Source organism: Tetrao urogallus (genome assembly GCF_951394365.1).
Source record: "Tetrao urogallus genome assembly, chromosome: 3".
Lineage (NCBI taxonomy): Eukaryota > Metazoa > Chordata > Aves > Galliformes > Phasianidae > Tetrao > Tetrao urogallus.
Genome location: NC_136815.1, coordinates 18,875,639 through 18,896,424, shown reverse-complemented (window position 1 = coordinate 18,896,424; position 20,786 = coordinate 18,875,639). Strand labels below are relative to the sequence as shown.

Genomic DNA, 20,786 nt, shown 5'->3' with positions numbered 1-20,786 from the left:
TACAGGGTAAAATTGAAACAGTTTATTTTATTTAATTAGTATCTTATTTGTTCTAGTATGTTAAAAGGCTAATAAGCATATAAATTAGGAAACAAAGGCACTAAAAATGTATTACAAGGAAGCAGGAAAGATGTGAATATGGAGCAAATACAGTCTCCCATCAGATTGAATTAATTTACAGTGTGGGCATGCTGTAGGCAGAGAAGAAGGTGAGAAGAATGAGCAATTAGAGTTAACCATATATGTGGGCCAATATGCTGTCTGAGGAGAGACCCAGTGAAGGAATAATGCCTCTGAGACTCGGTCTGTACTGACCTACCTCCAGCGGAAGGAGAAGCCCTCCATCCTCCTTCCTTATCTCTCACTGTTCCCCATCTCACTGCTTCCCATCTCTCTTCTCCCCATCTCACTGCTCCCCATAATCATCCCCTACACATTGGTATATGTGGAACATGTTGCCAAGAGAGGAGGTTGGATGCCCATCCCCAGAGACATTCAAGGCCAGGCTGGACAGGGCTCTGAGCATCCTGCTCTAGCTGTAAGTGTCCCTGCTCATTGCAGGGGAGTTGGACTAAATGACCTTTAAGGGTCCCTTCCAACTCTAACTGTTCTATGATTCTATGATTCTATCTATACTGAGATTCAGATTTGGGTCTCATTGGGGCAGTTCAGCTGCCACATGAGTCGGATCTGTATTTCTCATGATGTGAAGCTGTCAATCAAATATGCCCTGTTGTCAGTACTGCGACCCCGCATCTAACAGCATTTTTGTTTTCCTTTCTTTTTAGTTTGAGCCTGTTCAGTGTCAGCAACAATCAGAAGAAAATGGGAGTATTTGCCTTGGCAGCCCAGAAAGCCTGGGGAGTGTTTGTGTCAGAAAGGAGGCTTGGCTGGAAGTACCTGATACAGCTTTTTGCCATTTGCTCTGCAGTTGGCTTCCTCTTAAGCGTTCTCCTCTTTCTTAGCATCCATGTCTCCTTGGAGCAGCAGTCCATGGGACTCTTGCTGCTTTGTGGCCTCGTCTGGGTCTCACTCTCCATCGCTCTTTGCTTCTCCAAGCACCTGCGCTGCTTCAGTGCCCTATTCCTTCTCTCCTGTGGGCTGCGGGAGGGAAAGAATGCTCTCCTTACTGCTGGTACAGGTGTTGTGGTAGCTGGCAACATCCAAAGCATTTTCCACAACCTAAAGGTTCTGACAGACAGCATAACCTGCCATTTAGAGTATGAGAAATTTGACTTGATAAAATATTACATTGAGGCTGTAAAATGGATTTACGAGATGGCCAATCTTCCTACCAACGCACTTTCTGTGACAATAAAGCATGAGTTTACACCATCTTACTCAATTTCGGATGATACACTGAAACAAGAGCTGAATGACACAAAACAAGAAATCCAGAGAGTTGCTAACCAGATATCTTTTATGCTGAATATATTGCCCTGTATAGGCCAGAAAGTATTGCCCATAGTGGGGATTCTTTTAGTTTGTTTTGGAACTGTGCTTTTTATCAAACATTTTGTGGGCTCTCATAATGCCAAGTTTAAGAATATTTATATCACAAAACGGTTCATCACATTTGATGAGCATCAAAAGCAACAGCAAAGGCCATGCCTTCTGCCACTTAACAAAAAGGAAAGAAAGAATTACGTGACAATCCCATCTTTCAGCTTCACAAGGAAGGAGAGAAAACAGATGCAGCATTTTTTTCTCCCTGTATTTATTCATCTTTGTGTCTGGCTTCTGTTTGCTGCAGTAGATTATTTGTTTTATTGGCTAATCATTTATGTGAATAAACATCTCCAAGAATTACCAGATCTGGAGATTCAACTCAGACTCTCTCAGCAAGTAAGTACTTATCTGTACTTTATATTTCTCATTTTAACTTAGTGTTGAAAACTTTCCCTTCATTTTCAGCAGCTGCAGGAGCAGAAGCAGAGCCAATAAGCTGACAGTTTCTTCATGGCTTTGTAATTCATACGTTTGTTTGAAAGAGGTCCATTGCCATTACAGCTACATATATAGGTGGATGCAGAAGCACTGCTCATCAAATACTGAGCCAAGGGGATGGGCATGCTCTGCTCCATGGCGTTACTCACAAAGAATGTCTCCCCAGCAGAGGATCTGAGCAGATTCATGGGGGTGGGAATAAATTAAACTACTGCAGCCAGAGCAGTTAAACATTCTTCTGGCAGAGCTACTAAAAATGTAATTGTAGGACATTGCCCCAGGAGAAATGGGGAAAATGCAGTTTGAAATATTTTTAAAATAGCTAATAAATATATTGTTATTCATAGGCACTGGATGGATTAGACCATTAATGGACCTTAGGAAATGTGAATATCCAATAGGAGAAATATTATAAAGGAGAGAACCAGTACTATCTTCAACTCTCTTTTCCCCTTTTTCTTGTGCAGAAGAATAGTCTTATCATTGTCATGAACGAGCATATTGCAAAGAATGATCTTTTGAAGATCTCTTTGTTTAAGAATAACTGCATCCCTCAGCCAGAATTCCACCTCTCCACGACATGGCTCCAGCTTGGAATAATCATCTTCTTCTTAATCATTTTTGGGTTATCCTCTGGCCTCTTGACCCAGCTTAAAATACTTGTGTCAAATTCATTTTATCCTGACGTGGAGACAAAGCGGATACAATATTTACATGCAAAATTACTCAAGGAAAGAGCAAAGATACAACAGAAAGCTGTCAAGAATGTGTTTGCTAGAACGGTAAGCCATCAGCACAATGGAAACAATCTCCTTCTCTCAGCATCGTAGGCAGACTCCTATCCAGGAAATAGCTAAAGGCTTCTTAATTTAAAGTATGTGCTAATAGACTTTAAGCAGTGCTTGCCTACACAAGGGCAGGAGACAACTTGCCTACTGGTAAAATTAGATTACAAAACTGTGTTTTTCTGCCCTTCAATTCTTATGCATCAGCCACAAAATGGATACACCCCAATGGGTATGTGCTGCAAAGACTTTGAGCTCTAACAGAATTGTAGAAGAGACCTCAAGAGATCATCAAGTCCAACTTGAGGATAAACTTGTTTTCACAAATGTCTGATAAACATCTGCAGTACAAAGCTTATTTCTGGAATGCAGATGGCAAATATCAGGCATTTGTGAGCAGACCCTTCATGCTGTACAACATGTTGTTATTTGGGAAAACAGAAGGTAATATATTTCTGTTTTAAAAGCACAATGGTATTGGAAATGCAAATACCATTAGGAAATAGAAATTTTCAATTGTAAAAACATTAATTCCATATCTAGACATATATATGTAGAAATGGAAAAATACACATGCAAATATTTAAGGCAAACATTCACATGCTGCTGCAGACGTGGCCATGCTTTTTCTTTTATTCGTTTTTAATAGCTTTCAGTACTGACTATAGTGTCTGAGTGAACTGTAACTCAGAAATACTATGACCTAAAAATCATATTTCTTTATTTTCAGGTCAATTTTTGGCTCCCAATACTTAGGACAAGAGAAACCATAAGGAAGAAAGACAAGGCTGCATTAAAGGATAACATGGTGTGAACAACACCACGTGAAACTTTGGATAAGGCTGGGCATATGCTTTTGTTATCTGAATGAATAAATACTTAAAACTTTCCAGTAGCAAATATAAGAAGTTGTTTTCCACCTGAAAAACTGAAAAACATCAAGTATGGGGCAAAAATGACTCTGTCTCTGTGGAAGATGACCACACGAGAGAACACTTCAACAAACTGATGGGATGCACCCATAGGTGCTGATGGAGCTGGCTGTGCCATCTTGAGGCCATTCCCAATTGTCTTTGTGAGGTCATGGATGCTGGGAGAGACTCCTGAGCACTGGAAGAGAGCAAATTTCACTTCAGTCTTCAAGAAGGACAGGAAGGAGAACCTGTGAAATAACTGGTTGTTCAGCCCCACCTCAGACCCTTGGAAGGTGATGGACCCTGGAATCCATTTCTAAGACAAAAATCAGGCAAATAACTGGGACATAGCCTGAGCATAATAAAAACTTTTTTACTTTGAAAGTGATGGTGAGATTATGGAGCCTTGGAGACGCTCAAAACACAACTGGAACAGTCCTGGGCAACTCAGAGCAGTGGAATCAGAATGCAACAACCCCAGAGATGGCTGCCAGCCCCAGCCACTCTGTGACTCCCTGCCTGTCACAGAAACCTCTGCAGAAAACCTAAGGCATGCACAGCAGAAACTTGTGTTGATTTGCACAAAGCAAATGTGTGCCAACACTAGTGTGCCATCGCACAGATACTGCCACACAGCCATCCTGGTGTCATGCGCTCAAGCAGACTAAGGCTCTGCACACACACATACCTGTGTGCTGAAGGGGAGCAGAACCACAGGCAGAGAAACATCTGCTCTTCCCTGCCTCCCTACAGCTAAGAGACCAGGAAAAATGGCACATTCTATGCATTATTTTGAATTCTAAAACAAATTCCTCTTCAGGGCCTCAAATACATTAGGGTTCATCCCAGTGGCAGAACAGTTTCTGTCCTGAGGTACAGTACGAGGTCTGCTCCTTCTGGGCCCAGTGGTGGAGAGGTAAACACCCACTAACTGCGGTCCTTATGTTGTGCAGCTGTAAGGGTGGGTCGGCCTCTCCTGGCATTGCAGAGACACACTCCTCACTCTCTGCAGCCTCTACAAGGGCTCCCATTTGTTTCTGTCCTGTGAGCTGGAGAAGTTTGGGGATTTGTTGACCTTCAGCTTTCCCCTCTGCGTGTTGTTCAGTTCCTTCCACTGCCTGTTTATCATAGACCTCAAACACGTGGTTACATCTTTTTTCTTCTTCTCCTTAAAAAAAAAAAAAAAAGAGTCTACAAGTTACATTAAAAAGACAGCATTCCATCCACAATTATTTCTGTTTTTCTTCTTTCCTACCCTCTTATTTCCTGAATTTTATTTTGGCTCTGTTCCCCTGTCCTCATAACTCACAGTCCTCTTTACCCTTTTGCCATGTTCTCTTTTGCTCCAATAGATCATACTTCCCCATGGATAAAAACCATATATTTTTTTTTCTTTCTGCTGAGTAAAAGTGAACTGTGTTTGAAATTAAGGGTTTTATTTATTCATTTATTGGCTCAATGGAAGTTTTAAACCTTTTTCCTCATAGTGGGCATTGTCTCTAGCTGCCTCTCTAGGGGCTGTCAGAAATGCATCACACCCTCAGTGCTCAGAAAAGCCTGAGGAGAGCTCTGGATTTGACTTTTGACCCCTGCATCCCTTTCCTTCCCCCAACTCACTGCAGAGCTTAACTTTCTTTTTAAGCACCCTTCACCAGTGTAGGAACTGTTTGATTTACTGTGAAAAATCTCCCAATTGCATCAAATCTGGTTTGCAAAATTAATGAGAGGCTGCCCTGATTGTTTTGTGAATTTAATTCGAAGAGACACACTGGCTCTCCTGACCCTGACACACAGCACGAATAAGGCCATTTCCTACCAACAATTGTGTTTATGGAACTGTCCTCATTAGCACCAGGCCCTGGATTTGGCTTCCTTCATAGCTAAGAGGAAGGGTGTTTTTTGGGTTGCTTTTCCAGTTCTTATTTCATGCGGGCAGCTGGGTGTGCTGAGGCAGAGGGTGCTGGGTTTGGAGCTGCTTACACCCTCCCTGATTCATCCCTGCTCTGTCGGCATAGTGACACAGACTCCTTTGGTTTTTATCACAGTCTAAATGGCTCGGATGTTTTAAAATAAATAACAAAGGAGTAGGCAAAATCGTTCTTTTAGTTCTGTTTTACATTGCAAATGAAGAAAGTAAGGGTCAAAGGACCACTACTCACTGCTGATGAAATAAGACCTAGGAATGAAGATGTTACTGTCGATTTAGTGAGCACGGGCCTCAAAATATGGGACTATGCTGCTCCTGAGCACGGGAACAGCTTCCAGCCTGTGTGCCATGCCAGCCCTGCCCTCCAGCGGCCCTGCAGAGCTGCACGCCCGGCGATGCAGCTGGACTCAGCTCTGGGTGCTGCAGCAGGAGAGAAGCATTTAGTGCCCCTCAGTTCTTCACAGGGAGCTGGGCAATAAATCTACTGTGGCCACAGATTATGAGGATGAAAGACACATCAGGTATGCCAGATCTCCCAAACTGCTGTTCCTGCTCTCATAATCCTTATTACCAGAGAATGGGGTTCTAGAAATCCCAAATCTCTGTCTGGATGGAGAGAGTGACAAAAATATCGTTACTTTTTTTCTTTCCTTATTTAATTGGATCTTAACCTTTCTTTGCAAGAACAGAGGGAACCCAGCACTGTCCCAGTGAGAAGTGTTAAGCTGTTCTGTGCTTCAGCCCTGACAAAGCAGATCCTCAACTGCTCCATGCTGAGATCTGCTGCTTCAGAAAAAAATGAAAATAAAGAAGAGTTTAAGGCAGCAATGCCAGCATTCAAAGCAATCAAGATGTAGTCCATTTTGCCCAAGTGGCCAAAGGACAGAAAGAGGAGTCAATGAAATCCAATGTTTTTCTCAGTAGAGGCTGGAGAAAGTGCCTGAATGAGGCAGGAAAGCAATTATTTTACTTCCCTGGGAAAGGCCCAAGGAAACTGTGTGAGCTGCAGAACTCATCTCTAATCCAGCCTTCCAAGGCACTGGGGTGCAGCTGTTGACTTAGGAAAGCAGTTATAGCACAGGCCCAGCAACAACTTTGTGCAAATATAAATTGCAGGCTGTAGATAGGATGAGGCTGTAGGACAAACAAGTCTTATAAGGTCTGGAGACCAAGGCAGGGCTGGGAGATCACTCAGTGCTCCTTCCAGTGCTCCAGTTGATGAACTGTGCTAAAGTAAATGTGTTTTAAAATCACTTTTCTTCCTAAATTACATATTAGCAGTTCTACCATATTTAGTTCTGCTATCACTCATTACTCGTGTTCTGAAACAAGGACCTGGGTAGTTCCAAAATTATATCCCAGGGAAGATCCCACCATTACAGTGCACCCATTATAAGTGGGAAAAGAAAAATAAAAATGTAGGGATTTGGACCATGACAGACTCAACTTCTGGAGTAGTAGTGCCTGGATAATGCAGCTGACAACATTTTGGCATCACACTGATTCTCAGGGTTCATATCCTGGGGCCAGCATGAGCCATGGCAAAATAAATACTCATGAATTTCACAAACCTGATAGGCCTCAAGGATGTAGAGACAAAACAGATGCTTTGATGGAAATTCCAATTCACAGTATGCAGGTAATTTTTTTCACATCTGCACAATATTTAAATGTCATTGCTGGATAGTATGCATTTGTTAAGAACAAAATCTTAAGGCTTTCCCCATAAGGAATATAAGCCATGACAGAGAGCAGAAAACACCATCATAGGGATGAAGAACTATTTGCTAATGGCACCAGGAGAAGCTCCCTCATTTCTAATCTAACAAAAATGTGTAGGAAACAGAAAAAGGTACATTTTTCCATGGTTAATATACTTTCATGGCTTAAAAAGCTCAGTTTACATGATGGGTGTTTATATAACTCATAAAACTGCTTGCTGTTATCTTACTGTGAAAGCATCTGGTGTTAGAAAAATGACTAACTTCCTTCGTGTTGTGTTTTAAACCACTTTGATCTTAGTAAGAGTCCCAAGAGGAAAAAGACATTTGAAAGACCTGGACACCTACCTCCACAGTACACAAAGGGCTAGTAGCCTTTTTCTCCTGGGTTTCATTTCTGTAATAATTGAGTCACTGTGGCCTTGAGCAACACATTTAAGCCAACGCTGGATGTTAAACATCAGTCAGCTACACATACTCAAACACTTCAGAGCTTTGAGAATTCATAGATCTCATGAGTGTACAGTCATTATATTTATTAGTCTCCCAGGTATACCATGTGATTGCAAGGCTCTAATAATTGTTAAACACTCATCTTAAAGGCTCCGTGCAAATTCAAATTATCATTAAAAGTATAAATACATCTCTAGTCCCTGCTTTTTTCCCTTATTCTTCTCAAATTTCTGCTCTTCTTCCAAGGTAGCAAAAGATTAATTTAAAAGAACGGCCACATACTCTTGGTGAAACAAAACATAAGACAGGCATCCATCTTAGCAGAAAGTTCTAGTTATGAAGGGTAAATATGGGCTGGGTGTAAGGTACCTGCAAGTTAGACATCTGCACCCAAATCAGGCATACTGTATGCCTGTAATAAGTGGGGTGGCACTGCAAGAAAACTATCCATCTCATCCCAAGGGAGAACAGATCTGGACAAGTTTATCTAGCCTGTTTAAGATCCTGCTGTGGAAATGAATAGCGGAGGACCTCATTCTCTTTGTTGTTTACAAAGAGACTAGACATAAACTCACATACAGATCTATACATCTACAGATCTAGAAGTCTACACAGAATGTGAATTCTACTACCTTTTAACAGTGATTGTGATAGTACTGGATACCTGGTTCTGCCATTCTGTCAAAGAGAGCTGGAGAGCTGGAAGCCTGTGCTAGCTCTTCCTAAACACACGCAATTAACCTCCATCACCTTACAAAGAAGAGTCTCCTTTGCTGTTTAGAGACAGAAGAACTACCAATGTATTAGAGTTTGTTTCTGTTACAAGCTCATACATCATCATATGCCTAAGAATATAGCAGGAAATATAAGACTGTCTTCCACTGTCAAATTTAAAAGAACAGTAACTATCACATGCTTTCTGTGTCTGTCTTACAAAGATGAATGTCCCCCATGTGCTTGTTTGGCTTATGGATTGCACAGAACAGGTTACAGTGCTTCCAAATACAGGACACAAAAATCTCCATACAGGCAGTGTTCTGTTGGCCTCATTTCTCTCTTAAATATTTCTGCTGCTTAAAAATAGAGGGCTAATGCATGTAAAAATTTAAATTTAAACCTAATTCTAGGTTTCTGAAGCAAAATATGCCTATATGGGGAAACAGATTCATGCTTCTTAGAATACAATTACTTCTCAGAGGGGAAATCAAATGCATTTAAAAAGTGAGAATATATATTTTTAAATTCAAGAATCCTATCCTAGAAAACAAATGAACAGAAAACCCACAATTTGTATCATTTATATTGAGGGAAACTTCACATTTTCTGTAAAAAAAATTTCAAAAGTTCCGGTCCTAATAACCTTGATTCATAACCCTTTAAGTTAGAAGGTCTATGTCCAGAATCAATACAGTAGATGAGTTCAGCAGCACAATTAGCATAGATTTCCGTAGGTTATAATAGGAAATACTTGACCACGCCAATAAACACTTGGCTGTGTAACTGGCAGGATTGAAATCCACGTTAAACACAGAACAGGGAGATGTAGCAGCAGCTCTAAAATAGTGACAGTTCCCCCCGAGTCAGTACTTTTCTGTACCTGATCCCTTTCAGGAATAGAGAAGAGGAAAAGAGAAGAATCAGCTCCAGGATCTGGTATGAGAATTCCTTGTATCCCTAAATACAGAGATCTTTCTAATACATTAATTAGAGAATTAGGGTTCATAGGCTGTGACTGGATAATGTATGCCATGTGTTTAAAGGCTACTGTTCATTGCTTTTACTGTACAGGTTAACAGACTCCCTTTAAAGATAAATATTAAGAAATATTGCCCCCAAATTTACCCACATTTAAGAATCTACAGACCTACTGCCGTATTATAATTGCAATTAATATTTTAATATTATGTCATTTTCTAAAAAGTGTTTTCAAGCTCTACTAATAAGGTTTCTTTTAAAGAGAGATTGCAAGACAACTTTCATGCAGGAAGCGCAGTGTAATGTTTATTGGTTGCAGTTGTTTCACATTGGCTCTTGAGAAGCTGGTTTTGAACTAAATGTGCACTTCTTCGGTGGAGACATCAGGGTCATTTTCATCTGCTTTTATCTACAGAAAAGAAAAAGACAATATGATGTAATCTTTCAAAAGAAAATCTCTGCTTTATAATTTGTCTCTCTGAAAGGCAATAATGGAGAATGAGTGCTAGGAGCTAGAAAAAAAATGATTATTTCTCCCTCACTCTATTGCAGCTTTAGCCTTTACTCATCTCTATCACAAAAGCTTTCTCCCTTATGACAGAGGAAAACAAATAGCATGCATTCTCTTGCGTCTCCTGATCCCCTATACAAACTTCCCTCTGAGGGAAGTTTAAAATAATAATACAATAAAATGTGGAAAAACTAATTTAGCCCTCCCACCACCGTGGGTTTGTTCCTGGCCTCACATTAATTAGCACCAAGAACAAACACATTTTATGTGATGTGAGAACTGGGGCTTTACATCCATCTACTGGCAAATCATTTCTCGTGGTAGCAACCTCAGTATTGGTACTTAAACGTACCCAAAAACTCAGCCTGCCTTTTGTCATACTTACTACCACTCACCATACCCCTGACCCGTATTAAGCAATGCCCTACGGTAGCAGACAAACATTTCAACTGCACTTGGTGTATGGCATCATTATGTTCCAGCTGTGCTGTCTGAAGTTATTTTATTATATTCTGAAGCATTTCTGCAACTTGTAAATGGTTAAAGACTGAGATGCTGTTGCCTAGCCTTTCTTGCTAGCTGCCTTATCCCATCCATATGCTGCATAGCCCTGATCCTTGCTATGTTCTTCTAAGAGTTCAACTCACTAAGCCATCTAAAAACTAGTCCAGAAAAATGAAGCTAATTGTTTTCTATTGGCTTCGCAAGAAAATCAACTCACAAAAAGATATACCAAGCACCAGAGCTTACATAGTTCAAGGAATGTCAATAACCAAGCTGTGTATTATGGACACTGGTAAAGAAGGAGAGGGCAATGCTGGGCATAACTATATATCCTGTTAGCAGCACTGAGCTTAATAGCAGCTCAGCTGTCCATCAGACCACAGCTGTCTTTGACTTCAGCACTTCTACTGCATGAAGACAGATACTGTCATTTCAATACAGACTTCTCAGCTTCATTCAAACAGCTCAACTGATGGACATTTATTGTGTGTATGAAAGGAACATTAGAAAATCTGATTTTTCACATCAAGCTGCTCCTGTGTTTCCTGTAAAGTTGCAAGCTTAACATTTATACTTTGTACTCCTGGTGCTTGAAAAGGGATGTCCTACCTGAGCTTGACTTTTCTATGAGACTTAAAATTCATATCTCAGTTTAATGATCAAACTCCATTCTCTTCTCTCATAAGAAGTTTTGAAATTATACTCCAATCAAAAAGGACCTCCATATATGAGTTGCCACTCATTTTCATCAAATTCAAAGATATCACAACAGCTCCCCTTCCAAGAGAGCTCATTTCAGACAAGCCTGTCTCATGCCAGAAGGCCAGCTGCATTTTTCTTGGAATTGCAGGGAAGAATTAAGTAAAACAGTTTTCACTAATGAAGATAGGCAGTTACTTGCAGGAAGCAAACCTGAGGATTGCAGCTATTATCTTGGTGTGACAGGTGTTGCTGAGACCACGCCTGTATATGGTTCTCTCTTAACAGGAATTGGCTGACAGACCTGCAATAAAGCATTTCAAACTTTAAAATATTATTTTTCTTCTCCTTGCAGTTGCTAACTCTACATAATGAGAACAGCAATCCTGAGATAGCCCAGCTTTGTATGTCATGTTACACAATGATTTCATCAAACTTCTCTCTTACAAAGGTTTAAAACTAAACTGTTCAGTTCTCAGCTTTCATCAGGAGGTAGTTCAGTCTGTTCAGGATTCTAACAAAGCAACTCTAAAACCATTTTTCTGACAAGAAGCTGACCATGTTCCTCCTCAATTTATTTATGCTTCTCCCTTCCTTAATCTAAACAGATCTCAGAATGGAAATATCCCAGAGATTGTGGCATATAAATAATCAAGACACGCTAAAACATGATCATAAATCAGCTATCTGCAGTATTTGGTTGTTTCTGTGTGTACATTTAATATTTTTTTTCATCTACTTCAGGATATCTCAGAAGAGAAGATGTACAGCTCACCAGAAGAGCTGACTCATTGCCCATTCACAGTGTAAACTTGTTCCTCATTACTGTGTTCACATTTCCCAGTGATGCTCTCAATACAGATACGAGTAAAGCGAACATCAAGGAAACAAAGCCACTCCTGCCCTGTGTGGCTTTCTACCATACACCACCTCGGGTGCTGACTACACAGAATGTTGAGTTGGTAGAAAAATCACTTCTGAAGTAATTTCCTTAACTAAAGCACTGCTATAGTTAAGGAAAAATTCTCCCAAGCCTCGATGGGAAATAGAAACCACAAAAGTCACTGAAGTCTTAGAATTCTGTGATTGCCAAATTTCTCATAAATTTTAATTTAGTTTTGATACTGCCCTTCCTTTCACACGGGATATAAAGCTTTACTAGCAATGCCAGGATCTGGGTTCACTAATAGTTATGCTGGAGGAAGAACTTAATTATTGTTTAGTTCTATTACTGGAAAAGGAATGCCCTAAGTCTTTTTTAGTGTAATGCCAGTACAAATCTGTTTCAGTGGCTAGCTTCTATAACCATTATATGGCATTTATATTGCACTGAAAGCTAAAGGAACTAACACTGCACAACAGAGGAAGTGCAATAATCATAAGCAGCTCTCATTAACAAAATATCAATCTTCAGTGTCTAGTGGATTAAACAGACTCAGAGGTACGCAGAAATTTGTGTATCATACATATCCAAAGGGTTCTCATAAAACCCAAACATGCATCATTTATTTACCATTTCTAGTTTCCATAGAAAAACTGTGTGCTCATGAAAGGGCTCCTCTGCCTATCCCTGGAAGTGTATCACACCTATTAGCTAGCAGACAGACCACCAGCTCCTGGGAGAGTATAATGTTCAAAGGAAAGCCTCAATGATTTTCACCCACCTTTCACAGTCCAGCAAGACAACAGTGGGATATAATGTATAGAATCATCTTGGAAGCATTTCTAAGAGTCATATCGTTAGAGACATTGATGTTTTCTAATTTAACTTCTAGATCCTGCAGTGAATTCTAATGATTCAGGTTGTGATTTTCAATTATGCTTAGTCTGGGTGCTTTTGAAAATCCTACCCATGATAAGCAACACTATGGCCTCAGAAAAATTCTTCATGAATGCTTGCATGGCAAATAGACACTGCAAATTCAGTCTGCATTTATTTTTAATTTGTTTTTCTTTAAAAAAAGAAGAAGAGCTTGAACAATAAGCTTGGTCCAGCAGAGTGTTTTGCACATGTTCAGCTTTTAACATATTCTTGCTGGAAGAAAGCTAAGTGTTCAATATTCTACAGGGCTTAACTCTAAATACTTGATCTGTTCCTCCAGTATAAGTTCTATTCCTGTGTAAAATGCCTTTGTGATTTTCAGGGAAAATAGTGGTGAAATCTAGCAAGTAGTCAGACTGCCTATTTGCAAAATATTTTGGCCAATTTTATTGCAGGTGGGATTTATTTTAAAAAGTACCTAGACTTTGTCTACAAGCTCTATAGACTATGCTGAGAGCAGGAACTAATCTATGATATTTCTCTGTAATATGAAGAACAATAAAAATTGATTCCTTAGTTTAATTTCCTCCCACCTCGGTGGATTTTGATTAGTAAGCGAAATTGCCATTGAATCCCCAAACTTCTGTTCCCAAGAGCTTGTTATCCTCATGTTCTAGGAAGCATTACAGAGATTTATTATTTTAATTAACCTCCTCCCGCTGCTTGACTCGTTCATAGACATATGGAGGAAATGGTGGACGAGAGACGTATTTGCCTTGTCCTGCTGTGACATTGAAAACTCCGTCATGATAAACCACTTTGCCTCTTGAAATTGTTGCAACAGGGACTCCATGACAGACCATTCCTTCAAATACATTGAAGTTGTTGGCCTGGTGATGTGTCTTTGCAGATATTGTCCTGGGTTTACAAAACAAAACAACCACAAAAATTACTATGACCCTTGCATTATAAAATTGTAAGGAATTGATAGAGGAAGATTTAGTAGCATTATTAAGCTGTGACATTGGAGAGTACATCATGGAATAGCTGTAAAAATAGAATAGAGCATTAACATTTCATTGAACAGTAATTGCATTTCAAAAGAATAAAGAGGGAGTCAAAAGGACAGAACTTTGCAGCCCTGAAACACAAAATTTTCCACTGTAAAAAGATTAGCAAAAAAAAAAAAAAAAAGAGACAACCAACAGGTTATAATATTTTATTTGGATAATATGATTGAATTCTGCCTTATCAAGGAAATATCTATGCACAATAAGGTCAGAAAAAGCTCTGACCTCTTAGCTGGAATGACTTGCAATTTAAAGTTTGAAAGGTACGGCTGTAGTGTTTCAAAGATTGAAATGCACAAATAAGGCAAAGACTATTTAACTGGAAATTCAGTAGATGGTAATGAATTTTGGTAACTCCTAATGTGAATTGGTCTGATCCAGTGACACACAGCCTAAATATCTCTATGCTGTCAAATAATAATCACACTCCTACATACCTTTTCTCCAAAGGCACTAAGCAAATATAACGTTAGATCTCAACTATATCAATCTGAGCTACAGTATTATTGCTTTGTTAATACATAGACTGCATTCTTTACCTTCTTTACTAGAATTTTTCTAGCAAATTTCTCTAATCCTAACTGGCTACATGAAAATCAGACTCAATGCTTGAGATTACATTGTATTTGGAAGTGCAGGCTGTATACACTTCCTTTACTACCTATTTTATCTACTAAGCTATTTATTATGTACTGTGTCTAAAATGGTCACAAGATTTTGAAATGTAATATCTGCTTCCAATCTTAAAATTCATTTATTCTTTTAATTTAGAAAGCTTATATTTTAGTTGCTATCTGTAATTACTGAAAGGAGGGATGTTTTTTGTTGATCATTCAGAATTTTCCATAATGAGTGTGTATGTAGTAAAAAAGCCCATTGTGAACATGTAGCACTATTACTATCTCAGACATGAAGTCAGAGGTCCCTTGTACTCACCAATCCTATGAATACCTGTGGAACAAGTTTATCAGTAGGTATCATAACAGCCCTGCAAAGAGCTGGTGAACATCTTCCTCTGATTACATTACACATATGGGTCCAATTGATAGAACAGTAAGTAAGAACTGCTATCATATAATTATCTTTAGCATTCTCTGGGCATACCTCATATCTATTTGAAGGCAAGTGCTGAGACATAAGAAAAAAAATGGAAAAAGTACTTGAGCAAATGATCAGAAAAATAAGCAAGATCCTTCAGTTCAGCAAACAAGCTGTTTAAACGTTCTAGAGCAGGACCACTGGAGGTAAACATGCCTCAAAGACATGTATGTCCTTCATTAAAATATAAAAAACTAATAGAAGTTAGTTCATTTGAAAGAAACATCCATTCATACACGTAAAACTTGCAACATGAGAAAATAGATTTCCCAGAGCTTCTCTCAATGACAAACTTGCATAGAATTAATTTACAACTCTTCTCTTGAAACAAGACTTTGATCATGCTACTCTTTCTGAAGGTTCAGTGCAGTCTCGCTTATGGAGCTCACCAAAATTCACTTATGTTTAGATTTTTAATGGAAGTGAAAGTTTCAGGTAGAAAGTCAGCGATGAATTAAAACAAAGACGGTATGCTTGGATCTGGAGCTCACATCTCAAACACCTTATGCAACACACTGTTCAATGCTGTATCAGCCATCTCAGTAACAAGCAGCTTGCTAGAAAGCATGGTGAAATTCCAGTATTTGCTTGAAACTGAATGCTACTGTTCCTCAGTTAATGGCAAGAGCATCTGAAATAATTAATAATCTGAGAAAGTAGATTGACATCATAGTGAAGTAGAATGTAATGGTTACCTCCAACGTCCCAAGTGATGTCTGAGACAAGATGTCATTCAATGTGAGAAAGCAGATTCTGAGTCTAGGCTTCAAAAATTTGAATGGCAATTTTTTTTATCAATTCCATAAAATTCTCTAGTTCTTGCTATAAATTACAGAGGTTCTTGTTGCAAATAACTTTTCCTCAAATGGAAACAGAGATCAGAATGATTACTTCAGGATTTTAAATAATATTCTTTATGAAGAGGATATTGCAAAGACATCAGGCTCTGTTTTTTCTTCCTACTTATATCAGTGTTTTTATGTGATTCACTTCAGCTGGTTTTGATACATCTGCCTTGCAAACAGATTTCAGGCAATAAATAAAAAAAATGATATTCCCCAAGAACCAAAGACGAAGACTTACTTCTGAGATTGTCCTTTATTTTCAATCCAGTACATCTATCCAACCAATTTATAGTCAAAAAGCAATTCTTCTATGGCCAAAGAGCAATTTGCAGACTTTGCAATTCAGCATGTGGTAACCTTGTACTTACTTATGTTCTATGGGAGGAAGGGCTTCTCAGCCATTCTTAGAATATAATATCTAAATCAATCAGAAACAGAAGTTTGAAACTTAGGAAAGAGCATCAGATAAGACTAATGCTCCAGTGTGAAAGGTTGTAAAGCTGTAGTGCAATATTCAAGAAAGTACAGGCAGTCCACCCAAAAGCTATGCACTTCATAAGACCTGAAGCTTTGTAAAAAGTTAGAGTTACTAGATGGCAAGTCGGACACAATCCAGGAGCATCACAAACATGTCTTAGCCCACATCAGCACCTGAAATACTGAACAGTGAGTTACAGCCAAGCAAGGAGGCCATCCACATGAAGGGAAGCAAACATGACATTAGGGTAATCTTCTACATCTCATAATACATAGGAAATGAAGCTACATTGGCTCAGTGAAGGTGGATCCATTAGACTAGAGTGAGCTCTAGGACCTAAACTTCGACTGATGTAAGGATTTTATCTGTGTAGTTTTCAAGAGGGGGGCATAAGAAGCTGAAGAACATAATTAGTTCCAGTGGAAACTGGATGCAGACCTCACATAATTTTCTTTAAATACTCTAGGCACAGGAATACAAAGGGATTCTGTAGCCAACAGCCCTTAGGCAAGAACAGCTGTTGAACACCTCATCTGAGTGGAGGGACACAGATTTTATAATTACTTAAGTGAAAACATAGTAATAAAAGGCAGCTAAAATGATCTGAATCCATTTCTGAAAACTGCTTTGCCAACAGCTCCTATAGAAAACCAACCTACGTTAAAGGAAGTACTTGAGATGTAAGCAACTTCTCTGAGTGCTTATAATGAAATGTCTTGAAACTTTTCAGAGCTGAGGCCAGTTTGCTGAGGCTAATATCAGCCTCTGCAATTTGCTCCTTCACATTACTTCAGCTGCCTTCACACTGCCATGTCGTTAACTTCCTTTCCTAAAATCTAGTAAAAAATGCATTTCTGGTTCATCTTCCTGTGCTGTCCTGAGGCACTGTTCATTTATAAAGATAAGTAAACTGGACTTTGTCAAAGAGACAGTTTTACTACAAAGAAAAAGAAAGAAGTAAACAGCAGAAAAAGAAGAGATCTATGTGGATTAAAAAGCTGAGAATCTATTTTGTATTACGTAGTTGTTATAACTGCACATACAAATTGCATCCCAAGCTGCTTACAAATGTGCCTAAATAAGCAGTCTTTCAGTAGTTGTAGGAAGTGAGAGGATCTGTGGATAAAATAGAGTTGCTAGAAGGAATAGGAAGTAAATGATTAGGAGCTCTTTGTCACAGTGGCATATCTGAGGGACGGGATCTTTATTTTATGCATTCTTTTCTCTTAAGACGCACCACTTTAAGATGGGCAGAGAATGACAACAAAATGATTTTTCTGATTATGGTAAGCAACTAATTTGTCAACAATACCATCAGTCTACTCCTATGAATCACTCTAAGTGAGAACTGTCAAATTGTATGATGGGCAGGAGGGAAACGATGAGAAATTAAGCTTGCAAGAAAGGATAGAGAGGAGAATAGAAATGAGTCTATACAGTGACTAAAGCAGACCTGGGCATAGTTCCTGGAGAGAAAATGACAAGCTTATATGAGGAAAAAATGAGAAATAATCTTTTGTTTCTTGGTAACATTGCTAAGATTCAGTTCACTAAAGAGAGCAGTTGACATTTGGTGAGACAGCAAGTTACTAGGGAAACATACCTCTTGCTCTCTCATAGAGGTTTATTTTGTTACAGTTCATAGAACCACAGAGTCACTACAGTTGAAAAGATCTCCAGAGATCATCCCACTCCATGCACTGGGCAGGAACAGCTACAGCAGGTTGCTCAGGGCTGTGCCCTGACAGGCTTTGAGTATCACAAAGGATGTGGACTTCAAAATCTCTATTGGCAAACAATCTGATCTGCTTTGTACCTATACATTCTTTCTCCATGCTCCCTAGATTGGAGATCACAGGTTTTGACAGGAAGTCTGGGATTCTAGGGAAGTTGCATACATTCATGTATGTGCAGGCTTGTACTTGTGCAAAAGAATATGGAGCTACTGAAAGTGCTGGAACATGCTTGTCCTATGCGTACGTATTTGTGTGCTACATTAATTCATTTTGCCTAATTCAGTCTAGATGAGATTATCCATTTGCTCAGTATTCAATATTATGATCATTCATCAAAAGAATAAGACAGACACAGCATTATTTATTCTAATCATCAATGAACATTGTTGTTTTTCTTTTCCTCTTGCATTGCATGAATAATTACAGGCAGTAGTTTGGGATAGAGTCCTTAAATGTTGTTTCTTGTCCCCGCTTAACTCTGAGGCTGAAGACTTTGACTACAAATGGGACAGTCATAAGCTGCAGATATTGGTTCTAACAAATGCAAAATATTTATCCATGAACATATCTATATACAAGCAGAGGCAAAGGGGGAAAAAAATGCCAGCAGACTGGGCCACTATGATTTCTTGCTGATTTGCAGCCAGTGACTGTTTCCTGCAAAATGCATTAACAAACACTGGAAATGTGGGTTAGAAACCTCTAGTTATGTCATAGCTGGTAGGTTACAAAACTAACAACTTCTTTTCCTCTCTCTCTTTCTACCTCAGGACTCCTGCATTCCCTATTACCTGGGCATCCCCTCCAGTGGCCGTGCATCTAGGACTGCAGCTGTCACTGCTGGGCTCGGCATTGAGCCCAGCTTCCTTGGTACATGCTGGGCATGCCAGAGGGCCACTCCAGAAACAAGGAGAAAGAGTTGAGAGACTACTGCCTGCATAACCCTCTATGTCTACATTCAAAAGTGACCCAACTTTTAGGGTGTACTAGCTAAGTGGGAAACCAATGGTGAGGAAAGCTTCCTAGACAGCACGCTGTTATAACAAAGTGGCTTGATAATTTAACTGGACTCAATTAAGCCCCATATGATATTTTTTTCTACCTATGCTTTTCAAATTTTGTTCTGATCTGCATGGCCTGACCCAGGGTAAGCAATTTGCAAGGCTCTGACAGGCTGCAGCTAGTTTATGGAGCCCTGCTAGCATCCAGGAGCTGAATATCTCTTCCAAGATTTAGCACCTTCTTTACAGGTGATGCTCAGCTCTTTCCACAGTCTGAATTGGGTACTCAGTATTTAGATTCATTGCGGAGCACTTCTGACACAAGCCCTAGAGATTTTGTATTCTTGCTTCCAAATGGCAAAGGTATCAGCTATAGAAGACATTGGCTTGCTGTCAGGTTTTTCCAGCAGTTCTCACAAAAAAATTCCTGTGTGCACAGGCTATACTTGAGATGCTGAGGGTGTTGATGCCCACAAGGTGACTGATGTTTGGTAGCACATAGCTGCAGTAAACCAGTTGGTCCCTTCAGAATTTGTTCTAAATATGACATGAGTATAAGAAAGCTAAGAAATAAGCCTAACCATCAGCTCACAACCCATCTTTTCTAATGCAGTTTCTAATGAATTTGTATATTTCAAGTGTTTCTTTCCAATTCTGCTTGCTTTCATGTTGAACCCCTAAAACCAGTATTTGAAAACCTTGAAATACACCAACAAATCTGCTAATTTTCATACATTTTCTGCAGAAATTACCAGCAAATCCTGCAGAAATAGGCCAGTCACTGTATGATACCTGTAAATAAAGTCTCAGCAAAAGCAGCTGAGTGCTGGAAGTAGAGCCTTGAATTGCAACTGCTTCCAGCTTGCAAAGCTGTCATGCTGAATTCACCAGGCTTTACAACCTAGAAAAGGAATGTCCTGAATGCCCAGATTGTACCCATCAACTTGCTATTGGGCAATGATGTGGAAGGCAAAAGGCAGCTAATTTTGCAGGAATTTAAGATTTTCTATTTTGAAAAGCTTCACTCATAAAGTGACTTCAGAATTCTCTGCCAGAATACGGTCACACCATACCAGTTCTTCACAGCAATGTTTCAGCAATTGCCAAACTATCTGAACTACTATCAGCCAGCCAGCATTTTAAGACTACAGCAATACAGCATCGAGCCAGAACTATAAAGTGACATTTTCCTATCTTAAAAGATTTAGATCTACAGATGTGAAAAATAGTTACCATCAAAACAGGAAGGAGTTTGCTAGAAAGAGGAACAAGCCTATTGTGAAATCAAAATCTAATATCCAAATGCAACAAAAGCATATGAGACTGCAGGTTGTGTAATATCTCAAATGGTTTAAGTCCGTTAGCTAGATCCTTTTTTTCTGTCTGGCTGTTTGTGCCCTCTTCAGGATTTATAGAGAAATGAATAGACGAGCTCAAGATTTATTTATACTTACCCATGGAGTTCACACAATGGTACTTGCACAGTGGCTTGTTCTCAGCAAAGCCAAAGGGATAAACAGTGGGAAATGTACAGATTGGGAGGATGAATAAAAGCAAAAAGGTTGATTCAACTTAAAATCAGCTTGCTCAGTAAAAAAATACAATTTAATTTCTGAAAAGCTATCTGAAGAAAAACTGCA

The 20,786-nt window shown here is 39.2% G+C and overlaps 2 protein-coding genes across 2 annotated transcripts in view; one reads left to right on the top strand and one right to left on the bottom strand.

Moving 5' to 3' along the window:
* Window positions 1–825: 825 nt before the first annotated feature.
* Window positions 826–3,546, top strand: DCSTAMP (dendrocyte expressed seven transmembrane protein; the record flags this gene model as incomplete). The annotated part of the gene is made up of 3 exons (XM_079533664.1): window positions 826–1,845; window positions 2,415–2,729; window positions 3,463–3,546. 3 exons carry the CDS (start codon window positions 826–828, stop codon window positions 3,544–3,546), a joined length of 1,419 nt encoding a protein of 472 aa, XP_079389790.1.
* A 7,839-nt stretch (window positions 3,547–11,385) lies between these two features.
* Window positions 11,386–20,786, bottom strand: part of DPYS (dihydropyrimidinase) — a gene marked incomplete at both ends in the record, with an annotated part of 30,124 nt that continues 20,723 nt past the window's right edge. The window contains 2 exons of the mRNA XM_079533332.1: window positions 11,386–11,460; window positions 13,629–13,836. Coding sequence (XP_079389458.1) covers window positions 11,386–11,460; window positions 13,629–13,836 — 283 coding nt within the window. The remainder of the gene's footprint in view (window positions 11,461–13,628; window positions 13,837–20,786) is intronic.